Here is an 18,269-nt window from a genome sequence, read left to right on the forward strand (position 1 = left end):
TTTTATTTGTTTTATAGCTGCAAAGTAAAATAATAAACTTAGCCGAGCTTGATAGATAAAGCGTCTTCAAGGCATGAAGGTGCAGCAGGTGCAAAGCAGAGACATTCTGTGGTGAGCTGAACGGCAGCTCTGCACGTCTCCTGCTGCGAGACAAGAAAATCCACTCACCAAACATGACCACACACAGCCAAAAAGGAGGGAAAATATAGTGAAAAGGACAGAAAAGGTGAGGGAGGACTCAGGAGGCATGGAGAGACGTACCTTTCATCACTACAGGCAGAAGAAGCATACTTAACCATCACTAGATGCACGGTTAATGTAAGAGTCATGATGTTTGGAAGCTAATTTCTCTTTTCAAAGCACTCTGAACCCTGTAAAGTCAAATAAGACTCCATTAGTCTCTGAAAAGGGAGTCTTTTGAACAGGTTGCCATGACAAACCACATCTCGCCAACTTGTGGTTGACTGTCAGGAAAAAGATCTGCACTTTATTTGGTTAAATTAGGCACGTCAAACTGGCATCAGCATTTTGGAGAATTCAAACTCTCTCCCTCCACAGTGAGACTTCATTAGAAATTAGCCATGTTTGCAAACTTTAAAAATGGAGCTTCAGAGAAATGACACGGTACAGGACTCATCCATCGACGGAGAGGCTGACATTTGGACGACAACATTCAATCAGCTCACGCCTGACCTCAGCACTGTGTTGACAGCAGCCGGCCCCATGGGGCCTTGAGGATTTGTGCTCTGTGGTCAAAGAATGCTACTGTGCATTATCACTGTAACTACAACATCCAATGAGTGGTGCCATGTGAAAAAGAAAGTAATTAAAAGGTTTTACAATTAAAGTCATAATAAGTAATGAAAAGAAGATTAAACGTTCATTAAAAGTTCATCCTTAATGCTTCCACAGGAATTAAGAGGGTAAGTAGCAGCCAGCTGCTGCTAATGAAAGGCACTTCATTAATTGATCATCAGTCAGTGTGAGCAGCTCCATAAAAGCTGCAGCTTTCAGGTGTGTGTTAACACGATGCCAAGGAGGAAAGACATCAGCAATGATCTTAGAGAAGCAGCTGTTGCTGCCCATCAGTCTGGGAAGGGTTATAAGGCCATTTCCAGACTATCTGGAGTCCATCGTTCTACAGAGAGAAAGATTATTCACAAGTGGAAAACATTCAGGACAGCTGTCAATCTTCCCAGGAGTGGACGTCCCAGCAAGTTCACCCCAAGGTGAAAAAGCCAAGAGCTACATCTCAGACTCTACAGGCCTCAGTTAGCATGTTAAAGGTTAAAGGTCATGACAGCACAGTTAGAAAAAGACTGAGCAAGGATGGCTTGTTTGGAAGGGCTGCAGGAGAAAGCCTCTTCTCTCTAAAAAGAACATGGCAGCACAGCTTCGGTTTGCAAAGCTGCATCTGAACAAAGCTCAAGACTTCTGGAACAATGTCCTTTGGACAGACCAGACCAAAGTGGAGATGTTTGGTCCTAATGCACAGCAGCACGTTTGGAGGAAACCAAACACAGCATATCAGCACAAACACCTCATACCAGCTGTCAAGCACGGTGGTGGAGGGCTGATGATCTGGGCTGGTTCTGCAGCCACAGGACCTGGGCACCTTGCAGTCATTGAGTCCACCATGAACTCCTCTGGATACCAAAGTATTCTAGAGTCAGATGTGAGGCCATCTGTCCCACAGCTAAAGCTGGGCTGAAACTGGCTCATCAACAGGACAAAGATCCCAAACACAGCAGCAGATCTACAGCAGAATGTGTGAAAAAGAAAAGAATCAAGGTGTTGCAATGGTCCAGTCAGAGTCCAGACCTCAGCCTGACTGAAATGCTGTGGTGGGACCTTAAGAGAGCTGTGCAGAAACCAATGCTGCAATGCATGCTTCATTTATATTTGCTGCCAACTGAACCTGCTAAATGGACCAAAACAGCATAGAAAAGATGGATATGTATCCCAAAGACCTGCTGATTAAAGAAACATGTTAAAGTTTCAGAGTTCTACACCAGCTTAGAAAATAAAGTACTCAAAATTTCTGCCTGCTTTCTCCGGCAGGATTAGAGAGCTCTTAAGAGAGAAAAAGCCTCCCTGCTTCACACTAAGTCATTTGACGCCCGGACATTGTTCAAAGAGGCTCTTTAATGGAACACAGTAATCGCAGTTCATTCTGCTAATTTCTTCCCTGTGAAGCAGGTTTGAATAACTCCACGTTCGTGTTCTACAGAGCCATTAGCTTATTACTTGTGAGTGCTCACGCTGTGGAGCTGAATAGACATAAATCACAGGTTTGATTCGTTGACAGAGAGAATTATACGTCCATATGATGAGAAAATGAGAGGTTGCTGCTGATTATGTAAATGCACACATCAACGTGAACTTTTCAGGCTGTCACACGAGAAGCACATTCAGGCCAGAGCAGTCAGATTAGTGTACGAGAACTTTAGAAAAACTGCATAAAGCGCTGCGAAAGCGCACGGCCAAGGCAAGGAAAGAAAAGGTGACATCCGGGAACAAAGACTCACACAACCCCGTGATTTTTAATTCAAATAATCGTCTCAAATTCTTTTCAATGTCAGAAACATCAAATGTGCTGTCACAGAAACTAAAGGCGCACATTTTAAAACACTGCTGTGTCACCTCAGGATGAAAGCTGAGGTACTCTCCATCTGAAGGCGTCTTAAAACTGATTCCAGACAGGGTCATTGCCCATTTCTATCAACCGATCTGCACAGAGCAAAGCATGCACCACTATGACTGTGACACGATCCATCGTGACTGACGGATTTAGGAGCCTTTTCTCCTCCGTCTCTCCCAGCCCAGGAGCAGAGTGGAGGCATCATGTCTTTATCCTCCTCTGGTTACACTATCAGCTATCTCATCATTCTGCTTCTCCCTGTCTCTGCTTTTCTGTCTGTGTCTTCTGCTGAAAAACTCCAGCTTTATTCTGCCATGTTGTCCCTTTACTGCCCATTTTCTCTCTCCTCTGAGTCTTCTCGGGTCAGTCCAGTCGACACATTGCTTTGCTGATAAGCTGGGCTGATACTTCCCTGTTATTAATTGTCCTCCACAGTCACATGTATTACGTCATAGCTGCTCTCTTTAAGTGCTCTCCATCACTGCTGCTAATCTCAGTCGTCCCATTTAACAGCATTATTGTTATAATGTTTGAATTGACATTGCAAAGGTCTCGCAAGTGTTCTCCAGTTCATCCATCTATCAATCTCAGCATGAAAATCAATTAATGAACAAGTCCGAGCAAAAATCTTGAGTCATCCATCATTTCTTTCTGTTTCTCTGCCAAGCAGCAGCTCGAGCAATAGTTCTCCAGGCTTTCTGAAGGTCTTTCAGAGTTTTTCTTTGGACGCTTTCTGCTTTTTCAAGCATTTTCAGTCCAGTACAAATGTGTTTTTTCTTTGTTTAGCCACTTAACTCTGACCTATGAATGATTCAAGTAGAAAAAAGGCTCCTAACTCAAGGGATGAACCAGTGTTGTGTCGACACAGAACAGACAACTTAGCAAAGAAGCCATTTTAAATTGGATCTTTAGGCACTTTGTTACCAGCAGCCTGTCACAAAGACACATCATTTGTTCCCATTTCTTTAGCTGCATCTATGAAAAACAGCAAAGAAAACACAGTTTGACAGACAGAAAATAGGATTTCTGCAGCAACAAGGTGATTCCCAAAGAGCTATTAGCTGAAAACTTGGCATATCTCAGCATGGTGTGCAGTGTGTCCTTAAAACATTTGAGGAAACTGGACAAGTGGAGGACAAAAGAAGAAGTGTCAGGCCTAAAAAACTATCCACAGCAGATGAACAGGATCTGAAAGTGATGTCCTTAAGAAAGAGGAAAAAATCCAGCTGTGACCTGACAGGACCTGAGAGATGCATCTGGACCTTCAGCTGATCCATCTACTGTTGGCCCAAGCCTCATCAGAAATGGTCTCCATGGAAGGGTGGCTGTCAAGAAGCCGTTCTTAAGGAAGGGAAACAGGGAGAAAAGGCTGAGCTATGCCAAATGACACAAGAAGTGGACTGAAAATCAGTGGCAACAGGTCTTATGGAGGGATGAATCCTCCCCAGAGCCCGGACCTCAACATTATTGAAGCAGTGTGGGATCATCTGACAGAGAACGGAACAAAAGGCAGCCCACATCCAAAGAAGAGCTTTGGGATGTCCTTCAAGAAGCCTGGAGAACTATTCCTGTTCATGTTTGCTCATGTTTCAACAAATCATTGCACCTATTTCCTGACAGTATATAAAGAAATGAAGATCGGCTTAACACTTTTGCACAGAACTGCAGTTTCAGTCCAACCTTAAACTTGAGGATAAATAGATAATCACCACCTTAAAAGTGTGTCCCCCCCTCTGGACTCAGTCCTGCTCAATTCCCTCCATCACCACTCCCCCTCTTTCTCCCCCTCCTCACCCTTCCCAGCCCACAAAGCCTGGAGAAGCCGCTGGTGCAGCTCAGGGTGTGTCACGATCGACAGGGATTGGGGGCATCCCGTTATGGAGATGAAAGATGGAGGAAATGAGGGCGGAAGAGTGAGCATGAATGAAGAATGCAAGGTTGTATTTTTCATATTAAAGTATAAAGCATGCTCTCACTGTTCATGCCGTTTCATTCCTTAACAGACAGCAGTTGATTGATGCCATCAGTGAGCCTCCAACATGCATCTTTATCAAAGATTGAGCCAAAAACCAGCTGGTATTGAATTTTTTTCAATAAATTTCCATAAATTGGAATCACAGTTCATTAATTGACTCTAAGGTGTAGGAAACACGATCGCTCATTCATTGTTTCTCTCATTCAGCAGTGACAATCACGCTTCTTAGTCAGCAGCTTTAATGTGTGCCGTAGTGCATTGCGCAACCGTTTCCACCAGGATGGACCAGAAAATACCCCCGATTCAGGCGGGTATATCCCGAACGCACGACATGATGACACGCCACGGCTTCTTCATGCATCATACTGTTAGTCTGTGTGTAAAATCCACAAACCAGCATCAGTTTAAATGCATTTCACAGGCAGAAATAACGGAATTTAACTAATTAACTTAATTTTTTACAAAAGGGAGGAGGCCACTTAAAGCGTGTGAAATAACGTCTTGTGTGAGCAGTGCGCGGATTCCTGTCAAATTGCAGCAGAAATGTGAAGTTTACCCCCGGCTTTATGCCTGGAAAACATCCATTTCTCTTCTGTTACTACCTTAATTCACGTGAAGATGTCCATAACTGCTGATTCTCGTCCCACGTCCTGAATCAGCCGTATGGGACCCTTCAACACAGGCAAATACTAACATAAACAGCAAAGGAAAACTGCAGAATTTAACCCACTATCTCCCTGTTTGAACGGAATGCTGAAAAAAATATGCCTCTAACACACAGTCAGAAATAGATGATGGTAATTACCTTTCTCAAGCCTCGAATCCGAAAATCTGTGGACTGGGAGGGGCACAGGAGAGGTGGAAATTTCTTGTTTTTTTTCTTTATTTCATGAATCTCGTCCACCCCACCACCCCCAACCCGATGACAACAGACTCAGTGGGGGAAGATCGGGAGCAGCTGAAGATTTCGGTGGATGTCGGGTGTGTGGACCCCTGGAGTTCGGCTGTGATCGGGAAGCTTCGGTAAGATGCTGCTTCTGGCTCGGAGACACAAGAAGACGCTCTGCAGTTTAGCCTCGGGCCACCATTGCACAGTACATTACACATGCACTATTTCTCCAGCCTGATGAGGATGTTGTCCATCTGAGGGCGGATTCTCCTCCGACCACACGCTCCTCCTCGGTTTGTTCTGCTCAGATGTTATTTGACCTTCTTATTTCTTGTGTTTGGATGGATGGTGGAAAGTGGGTTGACTTCCTGCTCGTGTTTTTGCACCGTGAATTAAGCTGAAATGCTGGTTCTGATTCATCTCAGACGCTCTTTTCCAGTGGACACTACTGAATCAGCAACAAAACGGGTCTCAGAGCTATTCATTTAAATATTTGTATAGTATTAGACATTAGTTTCATCGCCTTCACATGACATCACAGAGGATCTGTGGTGCCAGATGTTCAGACTCTAAGTCACCAGTTTGTCTTCAATTAGCAACGTATCTTCAGCCAAGAGAAGAATAAGGAGGCTTGAGGTCAATGGTTTCGTCTCTGAAGAGCCCTGAAAAGATAACATTTTCTGTACTAACAAAAGGGAAAAGTCAGTAATTGTATTCAATTAGTTTCATGAGTGTTTCGATCATTAAAAACAATTCTAAGTTGATTTTTAAGTTGGCTTTTAAGTGCCTCAAACTTTGTCTTTGGCACCTGATTAATAGTGTCACTAAGTCCAAGTTATGTGGTTTTAGAATGAATAATTGGAAGTATTTACTGGAAAAAAAGCTATAAACTGAATTCAATTCAATTTAATTCAATTCAGTTTTATTTATAAAGTGCCAAATTACAACAAATGTCATCTCAAGGCACTTGAATAATATAGTCCAAATCAAGCCAAATGGAATTCAATTCATTGTAATCATAATCCAATGAAATCCAATTAATTAATTTCATCTCCTGTCCTGAGTGTGCCTGTGGAGATTGGACTGAAGACACAAAAGAAATAAACAGTCGGATGAGGGGAGAAAACCATAAACCAGCCCTGAAGCCACAGTGACGATCCAAACACAGCAGGTAAAGGGAATTAGTCGTGCTGCCAAACACTAAAAGCTGAGCACCAATAACAACAGAAAAGGTGTGTTTTTTTCCTACAAATGCCTTTTTATTTCTCCCAAATGTTTCACAGTCAACAAGATCCCAGATGAAAGTTTCACAGGAATAAAATAGAAAAAAAGTACAAACAAAGAACTGAGGTTCACATACTTCGGTTTGAGTTGAATACTGTCGAGGTTCAGAGAGGTTCACACCTTTCAGAGGAATTATCAGAAGCTTTTTATCTGGTTCAATAAGCCAGAGTTTAAATATCATCACAGCATTTCGAACATTTTCTCAAAGATTCAGTTTGAAAAAAATAGTCCAATTTGATCAAGTTTTTAATGAATTTGTAGTAAATGTAAAAGTCTGAGAAGCTGTTCACTGGAATCCAGAAAGCTTTCCGATTCTCATGTTCAGCATTCCAGCTGATCGCTGCTCATCGTTCGTTTACAGTCTGAATAAGAGTTAATGTGCTTTTCAGGTGAAGATTACCTGCAGCCAAACAGTTCTTCGATTCTTCCCGATGATCCGATCAGAGCTCTGAGCTCCTCACGACGTTGGCTGGCGCCTGAGAAAAGTCCAGAAACTCTGACAACATGTCATCAGGAAGCCTGACTGAGCGCTCTGAGTCGTGAATAATACCCCCCAGCTGCACTTTTAGCTCAGAAGGTGCCTTTATTCCTGCCTGATGCTGACGTTAACCTGTAAATACCCACATATGATCCATTTAACACTTAAAAGACGATTAAAATGACTCAGATAAATTCACATTAAGGTCAGAGATGCGGCTGTAAACGCAGCTTCTTTAATAACGTCACATGATTTTATAGTTTTACTTCAGAGAGGAATAAAACCGAACCGACACACCAGATGAAACATGAGAATGAAACAGGTTTTAGATTCACAGATTTAAATGGTGGAAAGTCAAAGTCCTTCCAAGTCGCATCATGACGATAAACCGTGAGTTTGTTGGATGTTTGATATCTTATTTAAATCGATGCCCTGCTTTGTTCTGTGAGACCAGATTCTGGAAGACTCCCGTTGATCAAACTAAAACTACGTGGACACACACAGTAAACCATGGCACATTGATTTGGTCATTCGGTTTCGTTCTCCTCTCTGCTCACATTCACCTTATTTTCCTCCTTAACCACCTGCTGTTTTCCTTCGCTTCATTTCACAGTTTTTCTATTTTTTTTTCAGATTTTTGTCGGTTTGTTTTCTTTCTTGGACTCTCGTTACTTCGTTTAAGCGTCCTCCTCCGCGTCCTCTTCAAACTCGCCCTCCTCCTCGGCCGTGGCGTCCTGGTACTGCTGGTACTCGGACACGAGGTCGTTCATGTTGCTCTCGGCCTCGGTGAACTCCATCTCGTCCATGCCCTCGCCGGTGTACCAGTGCAGGAAGGCCTTGCGGCGGAACATGGCGGTGAACTGCTCAGAGATGCGTTTGAACAGCTCCTGTATGGCCGTGCTGTTGCCGATGAAGGTGACGGCCATCTTGAGGCCGCGTGGCGGGATGTCGCACACGGCCGTCTTGACGTTGTTGGGGATCCACTCCACGAAGTAGCTGCTGTTCTTGTTCTGGACGTTCAGCATCTGCTCGTCCACCTCCTTCATGGACATACGGCCGCGGAACACGGCAGCGACGGTCAGGTAGCGTCCGTGGCGGGGGTCGCACGCCGCCATCATGTTTTTGGCGTCGAACACCTGCTGGGTGAGCTCGGGCACAGTCAGGGCGCGGTACTGCTGGCTCCCCCGGCTCGTCAGAGGGGCAAAGCCGGGCATGAAGAAGTGGAGACGGGGGAAGGGCACCATGTTGACGGCCAGCTTCCTCAGGTCGGCGTTCAGCTGGCCGGGAAAACGGAGGCAGGTGGTGACGCCGCTCATGGTGGCTGACACCAGGTGGTTGAGGTCTCCGTAGGTGGGCGTGGTGAGCTTGAGAGTGCGGAAGCAGATGTCATACAGGGCTTCGTTGTCGATGCAGTAGGTCTCATCTGTGTTTTCTACCAGCTGGTGGACGGAGAGGGTGGCGTTGTACGGCTCGACCACCGTGTCCGACACCTGGCGCACAGAGAGGAGCGACATCAGAACACGTGGAAGGGAACACTTAAGAAATCACTGCTGAGCGCCAAGCATGGCGTCACAGCCCACTCATAACTCCAGCTGGACCCATCAGAGCTGGAGTTAGAATGACCCGAGACCATCAATACATGTCAAAAAAAGCAAAAGGTTTTAGATTCTAATCAATATTAAATTCAATATTTATGGCGTGAAATAAAAACCGGACTGTTTATGACTACATGAGCAGCTTTTAAGCATGAAGATAAAGGTGTCGTGTTCGCTGTGGCGCAGCTACCTTCGGGGACGGCACCACGCTGAAGGTGTTCATGATGCGGTCGGGGTACTCCTCTCTGATCTTGCTGATCAGCAGGGTTCCCATACCGGAGCCGGTGCCTCCTCCCAGGGAGTGTGTGAGCTGGAAACCCTGCAGGCACTCGCAGCTCTCGGCCTCCTTCCTCACCACGTCCAGCACCGAATCCACAAGCTCCGCCCCCTCTGTGTAGTGACCTTTGGCCCAGTTGTTTCCTGCTCCGCTCTGACCTGGGAAGCGATGGTTATCGTAAGCCGCTGCAGTTACTGACCATCACTTTCTTGGAGTCAACATTGAATTATTACCCAACTGAGACACGTGGGGCCTCAGGTTTAAGTTTGACCTCTGACTTCAGCAGAAAAAAGGGCCACATTAAGCCCTCCTCTCCGGTCCAGCTCGCTCTTACCAAAGACAAAGTTGTCGGGTCTGAAGATTTGTCCAAAGGGTCCAGAGCGGACTGAGTCCATGGTGCCTGGTTCCAGGTCGACGAGGATGGCTCGGGGCACATACTTCCCACCTGCACACGGACATGAACAGAAAGAAGAAGCTTTACACCTGAAAAAGGAAGCTGGGGATAAACATTTCAGGCAGTGCGGTTCTGTGACTCTACGATGGAGGCTGCAAAGTCCAGAGCAAGTCTATCAACCCTCGAAGGAATTTTATATTTTACATTAAGCTGTTTAACTTTCATTGAAGCAAGAAACAATAATAAAGCTTCTTGACATGAAGAAATGCTGGAAAAGGAGCGTCAGGAGGCTCAAATGGTTGAGCAGGCGCCCCACAAAGCTAAAGCTCCCCCAGGTTAAAGCCCTGGCTCGGGCTATTTCCTCTCTCTGTCGCCCTGCCTGTCAAATAAAGATCAAAATCCTGTAGAAATAAAGAAAAGAAACACTGGAAAATCATCAGAGAAGCAGCAGGAAAGAAGTGCAGAGTAAGTGTGGGTGAGGCTGTTGGAGGAGGAGGTGATTCTGAGAGCGCCCCCTCTTTATGGTGGAGAGGGATGACTTAAGAATAATAATACATTTTATTTGAAGGCACCTGTCAAAGCACTGAAGGATGCAGAACAATAAAACCAGAAAGACAAATAAGAAATTGACATAAAATCAATGAACAACAAACTAAAGTCGATGTAAAATGGGGCCGTGTGACAGACATTAAGTGGAGCATTTTTAACAGATGAGTCTTGAGTTTAGTTTAAAGTCGGACAGATATGGGGGAGCGAGGTGATGTACGTCCGCAGGAGGATTTTAAAATTGAAGCATAGGTTTACCAGGAAGCTGGAGGGGGCTGAACAGCAGAACTATTGAAGCCTTTTGGAGGGAATAATGAGTGATTGACTCACCTGCTGTGGGACAGAATTAAAGAATACTGAGAATATAAGAAACACAAGTTTTTCAGCAGACTGGAGTAAAAATCTCTTATCTTCAGCTGCATTTTTTTAGCTGGTGTTCATGTGTAGTACCACGTGTGTCCACTAGGTGGAGTCAAGCATTGTAAAACACTCACTTTACATTTTGAATGGGAAGATAAACAAAATGTGTCTGAGATGAACATTAAGGATCATTTTAATACTCTGAGGCTCTTCCGGGTCATTCTGATTAATTTTTAATGATCAGCGAGCTTCAACAAGCTTTAAATCAATATGTTGTTTTTTTTAAGGCAAGAGGGCAACTCGGGTTAAATTATATACACTCAGGGTAGCAGAATATACCATTAGCATTAAAATTAAATGAAAGTAACTGCATGGCCCACATAGTGACTCACAGAAGAGAAAGAGAGGACATTTAACATGTCATATCCTTAAATTGTAATGATAATATGCACAACATTATCACATCACTGTTAGAAAACTGCTTTTTGCTGCTGCAGTGAGGCCATTTCTCCACAAGGGGGCGCCTCAGTTCAACATATCAAACACAAGCCATGAAGTCTGGATGAACTCACCGGTGGCTTCGTTGTAGTACACGCTGATCCTGTCCAGCTGCAGGTCGCTGTCTCCGTGGTAGGTTCCTGTTGGGTCGATGCCGTGCTCGTCACTGATCACCTCCCAGAACTAAAGAAACACAGGAACCAACGTATCAATGCATGAACTGTGCTGCACATTAACTGTAGAAAAACATAAACAGAATCACTGATTTATCTGACAAAACGGTTTTCTGATCACAGATTCCTGACAAAGAGGAGTCTGTGTGCTTCTTAAGGTCATAACTGAGCTAATTTCAGGAGAAACGATCTTCTGTGCTTCCAAAGGACAAGTTAACATCTAATCGTGTTTTAGAGTCACAAGACCACCTGAAAACAGCAACGTGTTATGTGAGAACACTTCTTTAACGTGACATGTAGCCCAGAATAAACCAGCACGCCACAAACTAACTTTAGTTATTTCCTCCGTCCACATCCCAGCCAGATGTTGGACAAAGAGGCTGAAAAACTAACAGGAACTTTGATGTAAATTCTGGTGACATTTCTGAGTGGAAATGGATCAGAACAAGAAAAAGGATGAAAAACATGAGCATAAAATAAGCACATGATGGAATATTCAGGCTGCAGCTAATGAAATGTATGATACAGGTCATACTGACTCTTCCAGATGTGTTCTGCAGCGTGAGCCTGTGACACTGCAGTGGGGTCTTCCTGAAGAAAATGTCAGCTCTGTGCAGAGATCAGCGTGAAAGATCAGAGAATGTCGTGAACGGCTGGAGTCAGAGTGTGAAACCCACTGCAGAGAAGCATCCAGGTCGGGACAACTCGGCCCTAAGCAGAACTTTAATAGGACAGTTGGCAGGAGATATGATGGGCCACTTATCAAAGTTCACCACAAACAACCAATCAGATCAACAAACCACCCCCAGTGGATTTAATCTGAGAGGCAGTTTTTCCACCAGGCCTTCAGTGTTTTTCTTTGCTCTCCTTCGGATGAAGCAGCATCCTCCGTCCCTGATATAAATGACAATATGGCTGCATCTTAAACCCACCTGCAGCTGCAGGCTGTGGTGCTGACTGGCCGAACCCTAAAGCCCGGGTCAGGCCTGTCAAGACAACGAAGGAGCAATCCACAAACCCAAAAACAGGATTAACATGGATGCGTTAAAGCTCGATGGAAGTTGGGCCTGATGCTTGGGATCGTAGCAGCAATAACTCTCCAGGTGAGATCAAGGGCGTAACCATGGTTTAGACATTGGGGGGGTCCAAGAAAAACAAAATTGTTGAGTGCATTATCTACAATTCTTTATCTATATATGAAAAATTGGACATTTAGAACATAGTTTAGAGGACTACATTGACCATGTAAATTCACATCTAAAGGAATAGTGTAATTTCTCCGAGACAGTGACTGCCCCCCCCCACTTTGTTTTGGTTAGTTGCTTACTGTTTACTGACCTTAAACACACCTACCAATTACAATTATGCTCTTCCAGTAGTTCTGTAGCAAATAGGACATCTTCCAATGGAAAACGACCAAATACCCAAAGCATGTTTATGGAAATATTTTAATAAGGACAACTAATGATGTAACAAATTACAGACTTTTCCTTTAACAAAAAATGTGCTGAGGACTTTTAAGTTCATTTCTATTGTGTCAATGTCTCAAAATGTGCATTAACAATGAAAAGTCTAATAGTCTAATGTTATTTTTGTTTTAAGTTCTTTTATTTTGAAAGGGGGCGGAAGTTTATTTTGTTGATTCTGTGTTGGATTTCCTGTTCTGGTACAATCTGCTCTGTTGAGCAGTGGCTCCGTCAAAAGTAGAAGTCCAACGTAAAGATAAATAAAATAAATAAGACATAACAAGAGACCGATCCCTTGACAGGGTTCATAAAAGGAGAACATGCATTTTACATATTTTCTTCTGTATATTGGGGGGGACAGGTTGGTATTTTCTCAATATTGGGGGGGACACGACCCCCCCAAAGAATGCGTGGTTACGCCATAGGGTGAGATGCATGATTAGTGATGTAATTTGATTAGTTGGAGCCTTTCCTGCCGCTTGGAAAAGGTGAAACAGTTCCCAACTTTCCACCAAAGTCTAACAAGGTGAAGCAACGGCCCCAAATTCAAAGTGATGAGGGGAGGGACCCCGAACAGCTGCAACACGTACGCATGAAACCAGCCAAATGTCTTCTGAAAGGAGTGAAAAGAAAAGGAAACCAACGCATTTTTGTATCTAAAAATAACAGATTTGTTTTAAAATTCCTACCAGAAACAACTTAGAAGTGATTCTAATCAAAGTCCACATCTGGATCCAGGAATGTTTTATTCATCCTTGGAGGAGGGAAGCAATCTCAGGCTGATCTGGATGATTAACCGGATGTTTCATCCCAAGATAGCACATAAAGCTAAAAGGAAATACACCTCGCCATCAGGACAAAGGTTAAAAATGAATAATAATCCATCTGCTGCTGCAGAAGAAGAGGAAGCACAAAGTCATTTTCAACCTGAAAGCACTAAAAAAAGGAATCATCCCCTCCTGGATGTTTCCCGCTGGTTCAGTGGATCCCACCACAGTGCCAACAAAAACTCTTTCACCCTTTCTTACTCATATGGTGCTTTTTGTGGGCTCCGGGACACACAGGATATCACAAACTGAAAGAAATATTCCTGAGGAGTTGTGGTTTGAGTCTGCAGAGAAAGCTGGGGGCAGACAGCTCAAGTTTTCTCCAAAAACAACCATCCTGATCCCATGCTGGTTATAGGAGAAGCTAACCTCTGGAAACAGCAGATGTTACGTGTTAAGTTCATGACTGAAAGCATGAAACAAACCTCATCCACAGATGTTAATCTGCAGCAACATTAGAGTCGGTTTGGAGGCACTGCAGTGGAAATTTCACCCATAAGCTGCTTGTTTTTCTAATTAAACTCGTTCTAAAGACGTTTCCTGCTGCAGGCGCCAGGTGTGGCCAAGACAGGCAGCTCGGTAACTCCCCCCCAGCTCTCACACGGGCGGCTGGGTGAGCCACTAAAATCACGATGGACGCTGACGCTATTCCAGCCAATTATCTGCGAGACACAGAGAGTATGAGCAGGCGTGTCCGATAAAGCTTAATGTGTTTTCTATCCATCCTCTCGTTCACTACAGGGTCCCAGGGAAGGCACGCTGTGCCAGACTCCTCAGACCGACCCGTGCAGATGTTCCACTAAATACAAGCAGCTGCTGCATCTCATGTGAAAACCTCCCAGATTCAGGGAGTCAGCAGCCCTGATCAATCACTTTCACCAGCATGAAGGCAGCGGAGGGACTCCGTGTTCGTCGCTGACGGAGGAAGAAGTCGTGTCTCGTGCTGTATTAAAGGGACAGCTCGTGTTTTTTTAAGTGGGATTGTGACGTATTTATAAGCAGCAGCAGGAGGATTTCACCACATTCCAGGTTTTTTACAACTCCTCACTGTTGCTTCAGATTAGCTTACTTTGGCACTATTTCCTCAACCCAATGGCGTCCATATTGCTCGCCGTCACTGCGAGCGTATCCTGCCACGGGTCAGCTGACTCTGCCAAAAGTTGTATCAGACATGTTGGACATCTTCCTCCAGGGAAGATTACTTCTGCTCTGTCCCACATCTCTTATCAGCAGAGCTTCTGGCTCAAATCCTTCGCTTTGGTAATTCCTCGTCTTTAGAGACTCGTTGTTTTGGGATTGGACCAGCAGAACGATAAGCAACACAGACTTTGTTCAGTTAAACAACCTCTGATGTAATAAAAGCTAAGTTTTAAGGTTTCAGTTGTTGTTAGCCCGGCTGCTCCATGTGAGCTACTGCAGGCGCGGTACCAACGACTCAGAAATACACCAAACACAGTTAAACCCACCTAAAAAACAGCCAAACATCCCTTTCAGGCTCTTTGCACGCCAAGACTGAAAGATTCTACCATTTTTATAGGAAAACAAATGGCTCGGGAACAGCTGAATCGGAGCTTTAAGACTTTAGATCTGTTCCTTTCACAGTTGGAGGCTCAGTAAGAGCTGAGCTTTCACAGAGGATCTAGTTCTACAGGCGGAGACATTAACGCCAAACTCAGTTAGAAACAAGAGCACAGGCTGTCGCAGCAGCTCAGTCAACTGACCCTAATCTGTGCCACGGACTGAGTGTGTTTAAGGGAAAGAGTTGGAGATAAGCGTGGGGGGGGTTCTGTACGAGTGCAGGAGAGGGGAAAAGGAAGAGATAGAATTTCTTTTATTATCCAACCTCACTGCGAGTTGATTCGGTTTTAAGGGGGAAGAGTGTTCTTAATCTGCATTTCCAAGAAGTAAAAATCAATCCTGAGGAAAGTTAAGAGTGACTAAACCAATAAGTTAGAACACAGTAAGTTACTGAAATCTGAAAAACGTGGTCCAAACTTCCACTTCCATCACATCTTTTGAGACGTTATCCAGCAACTCAAGAGAGCCGAGCGGATTTTGGTTGGATTGTGTAAGTGAGTGAAATCAGGCAGAGTTAATCCACTGTGAAATGTTCATGACCTCAGCCTCACTAAGTCCGCTGTAAATACACTTGGCTTCACTAATGGGGGCCATCGAGCAGTGGATCCAGTGCTACCGGATGAGCCTGTAACAGGCTAAATGTGCGAATACAATTTAAATAAATTATGCTAAATGTCCATCAGGCTTTGACAGATGTCCCGTTATGGAGCAGGTTAAACTTAAACTTAAACTTGCATCTCAAGCCTAAACTTTTTAAGTGATAATCTGAGGTATTCACTGATGTTTTGGTGAATAAATAAACCACTTACAGCGACCTTAAGGTGGTCATTTTACAAAAAGTGCTCATTGTTTTCTTGATCTACTTAAAAATCTTCAAAAAAGTGCAAAATAATTGTCACATTTTCTGGTATTTAAAGAGTTGTGCTTTCAGAATGGCTTTACTTGCTCTATGCACCAAAGAAAAACAGTAGAAATGTTCACATTTGGGCAGATTGAAGCAGGAAAAGGTTGAAAAGTGCCTGAATTGTTGGTCCGAATCATTTAACAGATCCATCATCAGCTTGTTGCTGACTGGATCTCTGGGAGCTTGAATTAAGAGACGACATTCATGTCAAGTTAAATAGAAAGCATACCTCACTATCTTTGAGCAAACAGGAGATTTGCTTAGCACCGGTTTGGGGGCCCAGGGTGGGTGCATGTGATACACTGACTGGAAAGGCGGCCATTTAAACGACGTCATCTGTGCTTTCAGAGCACACACTGAGCCACTTGTTACCCCCCCCCCCCCTTCACCCTCCTCCTGCTGCGTTCCTCTCCTCTGCCTCAGCAAATTTCTCTTTTCTTTTCACCCTCTTCTCTTGTGTTTTTTCTCACTGACAAAGACTCGTCATGCAGCCAAGACAGCAGCTGGTTCTGTGAGTCTGCTTGAGTCTGGCCGGCCTCATTAATCATGGCTCAATGGCCTGAGTCACTGTTTAAAATGCTCATTGTCACTGTAGCCATATGCCCGGATTTAAACCCATTTGATCAAAGTATAATGCAATATGTTGCACGCTCACATGTTTCACATTGTTTAATTAAACAGGAGTTAAGATACAAATGCTTCAACAGGCTTTTCTGCATTTTGTGTTGCTGTTATAATCCAGCAGATCACAAGATATTTCAACAGCGATTTATTGTTCCTGTCAAACAGAATTTAAATCCACTTTTACAAGAGGAATAAGGTAGATTTTCCAATTCATTTATATAGATTTATACCACAGTTATAACAGCAAATCTGGACACAAGCTTGGAAAAATGTAGAATAAAGTGCAAAATATACACTTTGCTTCTGGGTGAAGGTGGCCTGCAGACGAAATAAATTAATTTGGAGCAAATAAAACAGAATAATCTAACTTATAAAGTCATGCATCTGAACCAAGTCTCTTTAAACAAGGAGAGCAAAACAATAGAGGTGCATGGTTTCTGATGACGTTACATCTTTAAAACTAATAAAGGTGAGAAAGATACAGAAATTAATATCTATAAATAAATTCAGTTCATGTTTAAACTGTTGAAAATAAAACAATAGCCCTGAGAGGTGAAGATGCGGGTAAAACGGGTGAAATGCCTAATTAACTTCAGAAAACACAGATTAAACTGCTCATTAACGTTTTTTATCGCTTCTTACCTTTGCCCCAATCTGGTTCCCGCACTGGCCGGCCTGGATGTGCACGATTTCTCTCATGATGAATGGTAGTTAGTGATAAAAGTGAATTATAACTGTTTTAATTGAGTATCGTTGACCCACTGACTGAGCACAGCCCGGACAGACGGCGACAGGAGTTAGTCAGAGCCCGGAGTCCAACAGGCGGGTATAACGGGTTTGGAACGCGCCCATCATGTTGTCCACGCTAATGATTGGCTACTGCTGTTTCAGACCCGGCGTTGATTGGTTGAAATGTTGGCTTTCTCTTGCAAGGGGTTTCCTGGACTTAGAGGCAAGGACCGGAAATGGAGAGGTAGCAGTTTTCATCATCACTGCCCTGTTGGAGCCCAACTAAAACAGTGTAGAATAGAATAGAATAGAATAGAATAGAATAGAATAGAATAGAATAGAATAGACTGTTTTTTCTGGATTTGCACTCAGAACAATACATTTCTGTAAAAAAACATTACATTTTACCAAACATTCCTGCATTAAAAAGCCACACTTAATTTCTGCCAGTGAAACTGACTTTAAGGGTTAAATGTCACTTTGATCTGGTGCACTCTGCTGGGCGCTGAGCGCATCCCCAGCCTTCCTCACTCCTCCTGGGGGCTCTTACACATTGCTTTTTCCCATTTTATGTTAAAGGGGGTGTTGTGTTAGAAAACATCTGTCTGTTTTCACATTATGTGAACTGAACTCAACTGTACACCCATTGTCACGTTGAACCAAGAACCACAGCCATGAAAGAGTGCTTTGATTGCCTCTGTCACCGAGATCAATTCAGGATTTGGCTCCAGCTCTGTTCATTACAGGATATTTTTTTACATCTTTATTTTATTTCTCTGTTTATATAAATCTACAGGCTCTCAGAATACAGAAACTGAATATAACCCTAACCCCCTTTCACAAAAAACCCATGAACAAACTACCACATCATCATCTACTGTTTGAAAGCAGGGGGAAATGTAAGTGAAAAGCTGAAGCATAATACCAAGTACAATCAAATCCGTACATAAAAAGTACATTACTTAAACAGCAGCTTACACCCGAGCCTGCTTTCTAACATGAACTGTCATTGATGACTGGTAATTGCAGTT

The 18,269-nt window shown here is 43.7% G+C and overlaps 2 protein-coding genes across 4 annotated transcripts in view; both read right to left on the reverse strand.

The window, feature by feature from the left end:
- Nucleotides 1–5,827, reverse strand: part of LOC140274530 (uncharacterized) — a 31,956-nt gene extending 26,129 nt beyond the window's left edge. For 2 of the 3 annotated variants that reach the window (XM_072369836.1, XM_072369834.1), the window contains exon 1: nt 5,422–5,827. The gene's annotated coding sequence lies outside the window, so the exon portion shown is untranslated. Of the gene's footprint in view, nt 1–5,218; nt 5,343–5,421 lie in introns of those variants that run through there. The other variant, XM_072369835.1, reaches the window with a different exon arrangement.
- Nucleotides 5,828–6,742: 915 nt separating this feature from the next.
- Nucleotides 6,743–17,322, reverse strand: LOC140275144 (tubulin beta chain-like). Its single transcript, XM_072370550.1, has 5 exons — nt 17,152–17,322; nt 11,012–11,120; nt 9,474–9,584; nt 9,053–9,297; nt 6,743–8,757 (listed from the first exon to the last, which is right to left on the reverse strand). The coding sequence occupies exons 1-5, from the start codon at nt 17,206–17,208 to the stop codon at nt 7,945–7,947; spliced, it is 1,335 nt and encodes a 444-aa protein (XP_072226651.1). The 5' UTR covers nt 17,209–17,322; the 3' UTR covers nt 6,743–7,944.
- Between the last annotated feature and the right edge of the window lie 947 nt (nt 17,323–18,269).

The sequence above is a fragment of the Leuresthes tenuis genome, unplaced genomic scaffold, assembly GCF_036924035.1.
Source record: "Leuresthes tenuis unplaced genomic scaffold, fLeuTen1.0.hap1 SCAF_18, whole genome shotgun sequence".
Classification (NCBI taxonomy): Eukaryota; Metazoa; Chordata; class Actinopteri; order Atheriniformes; family Atherinopsidae; genus Leuresthes; species Leuresthes tenuis.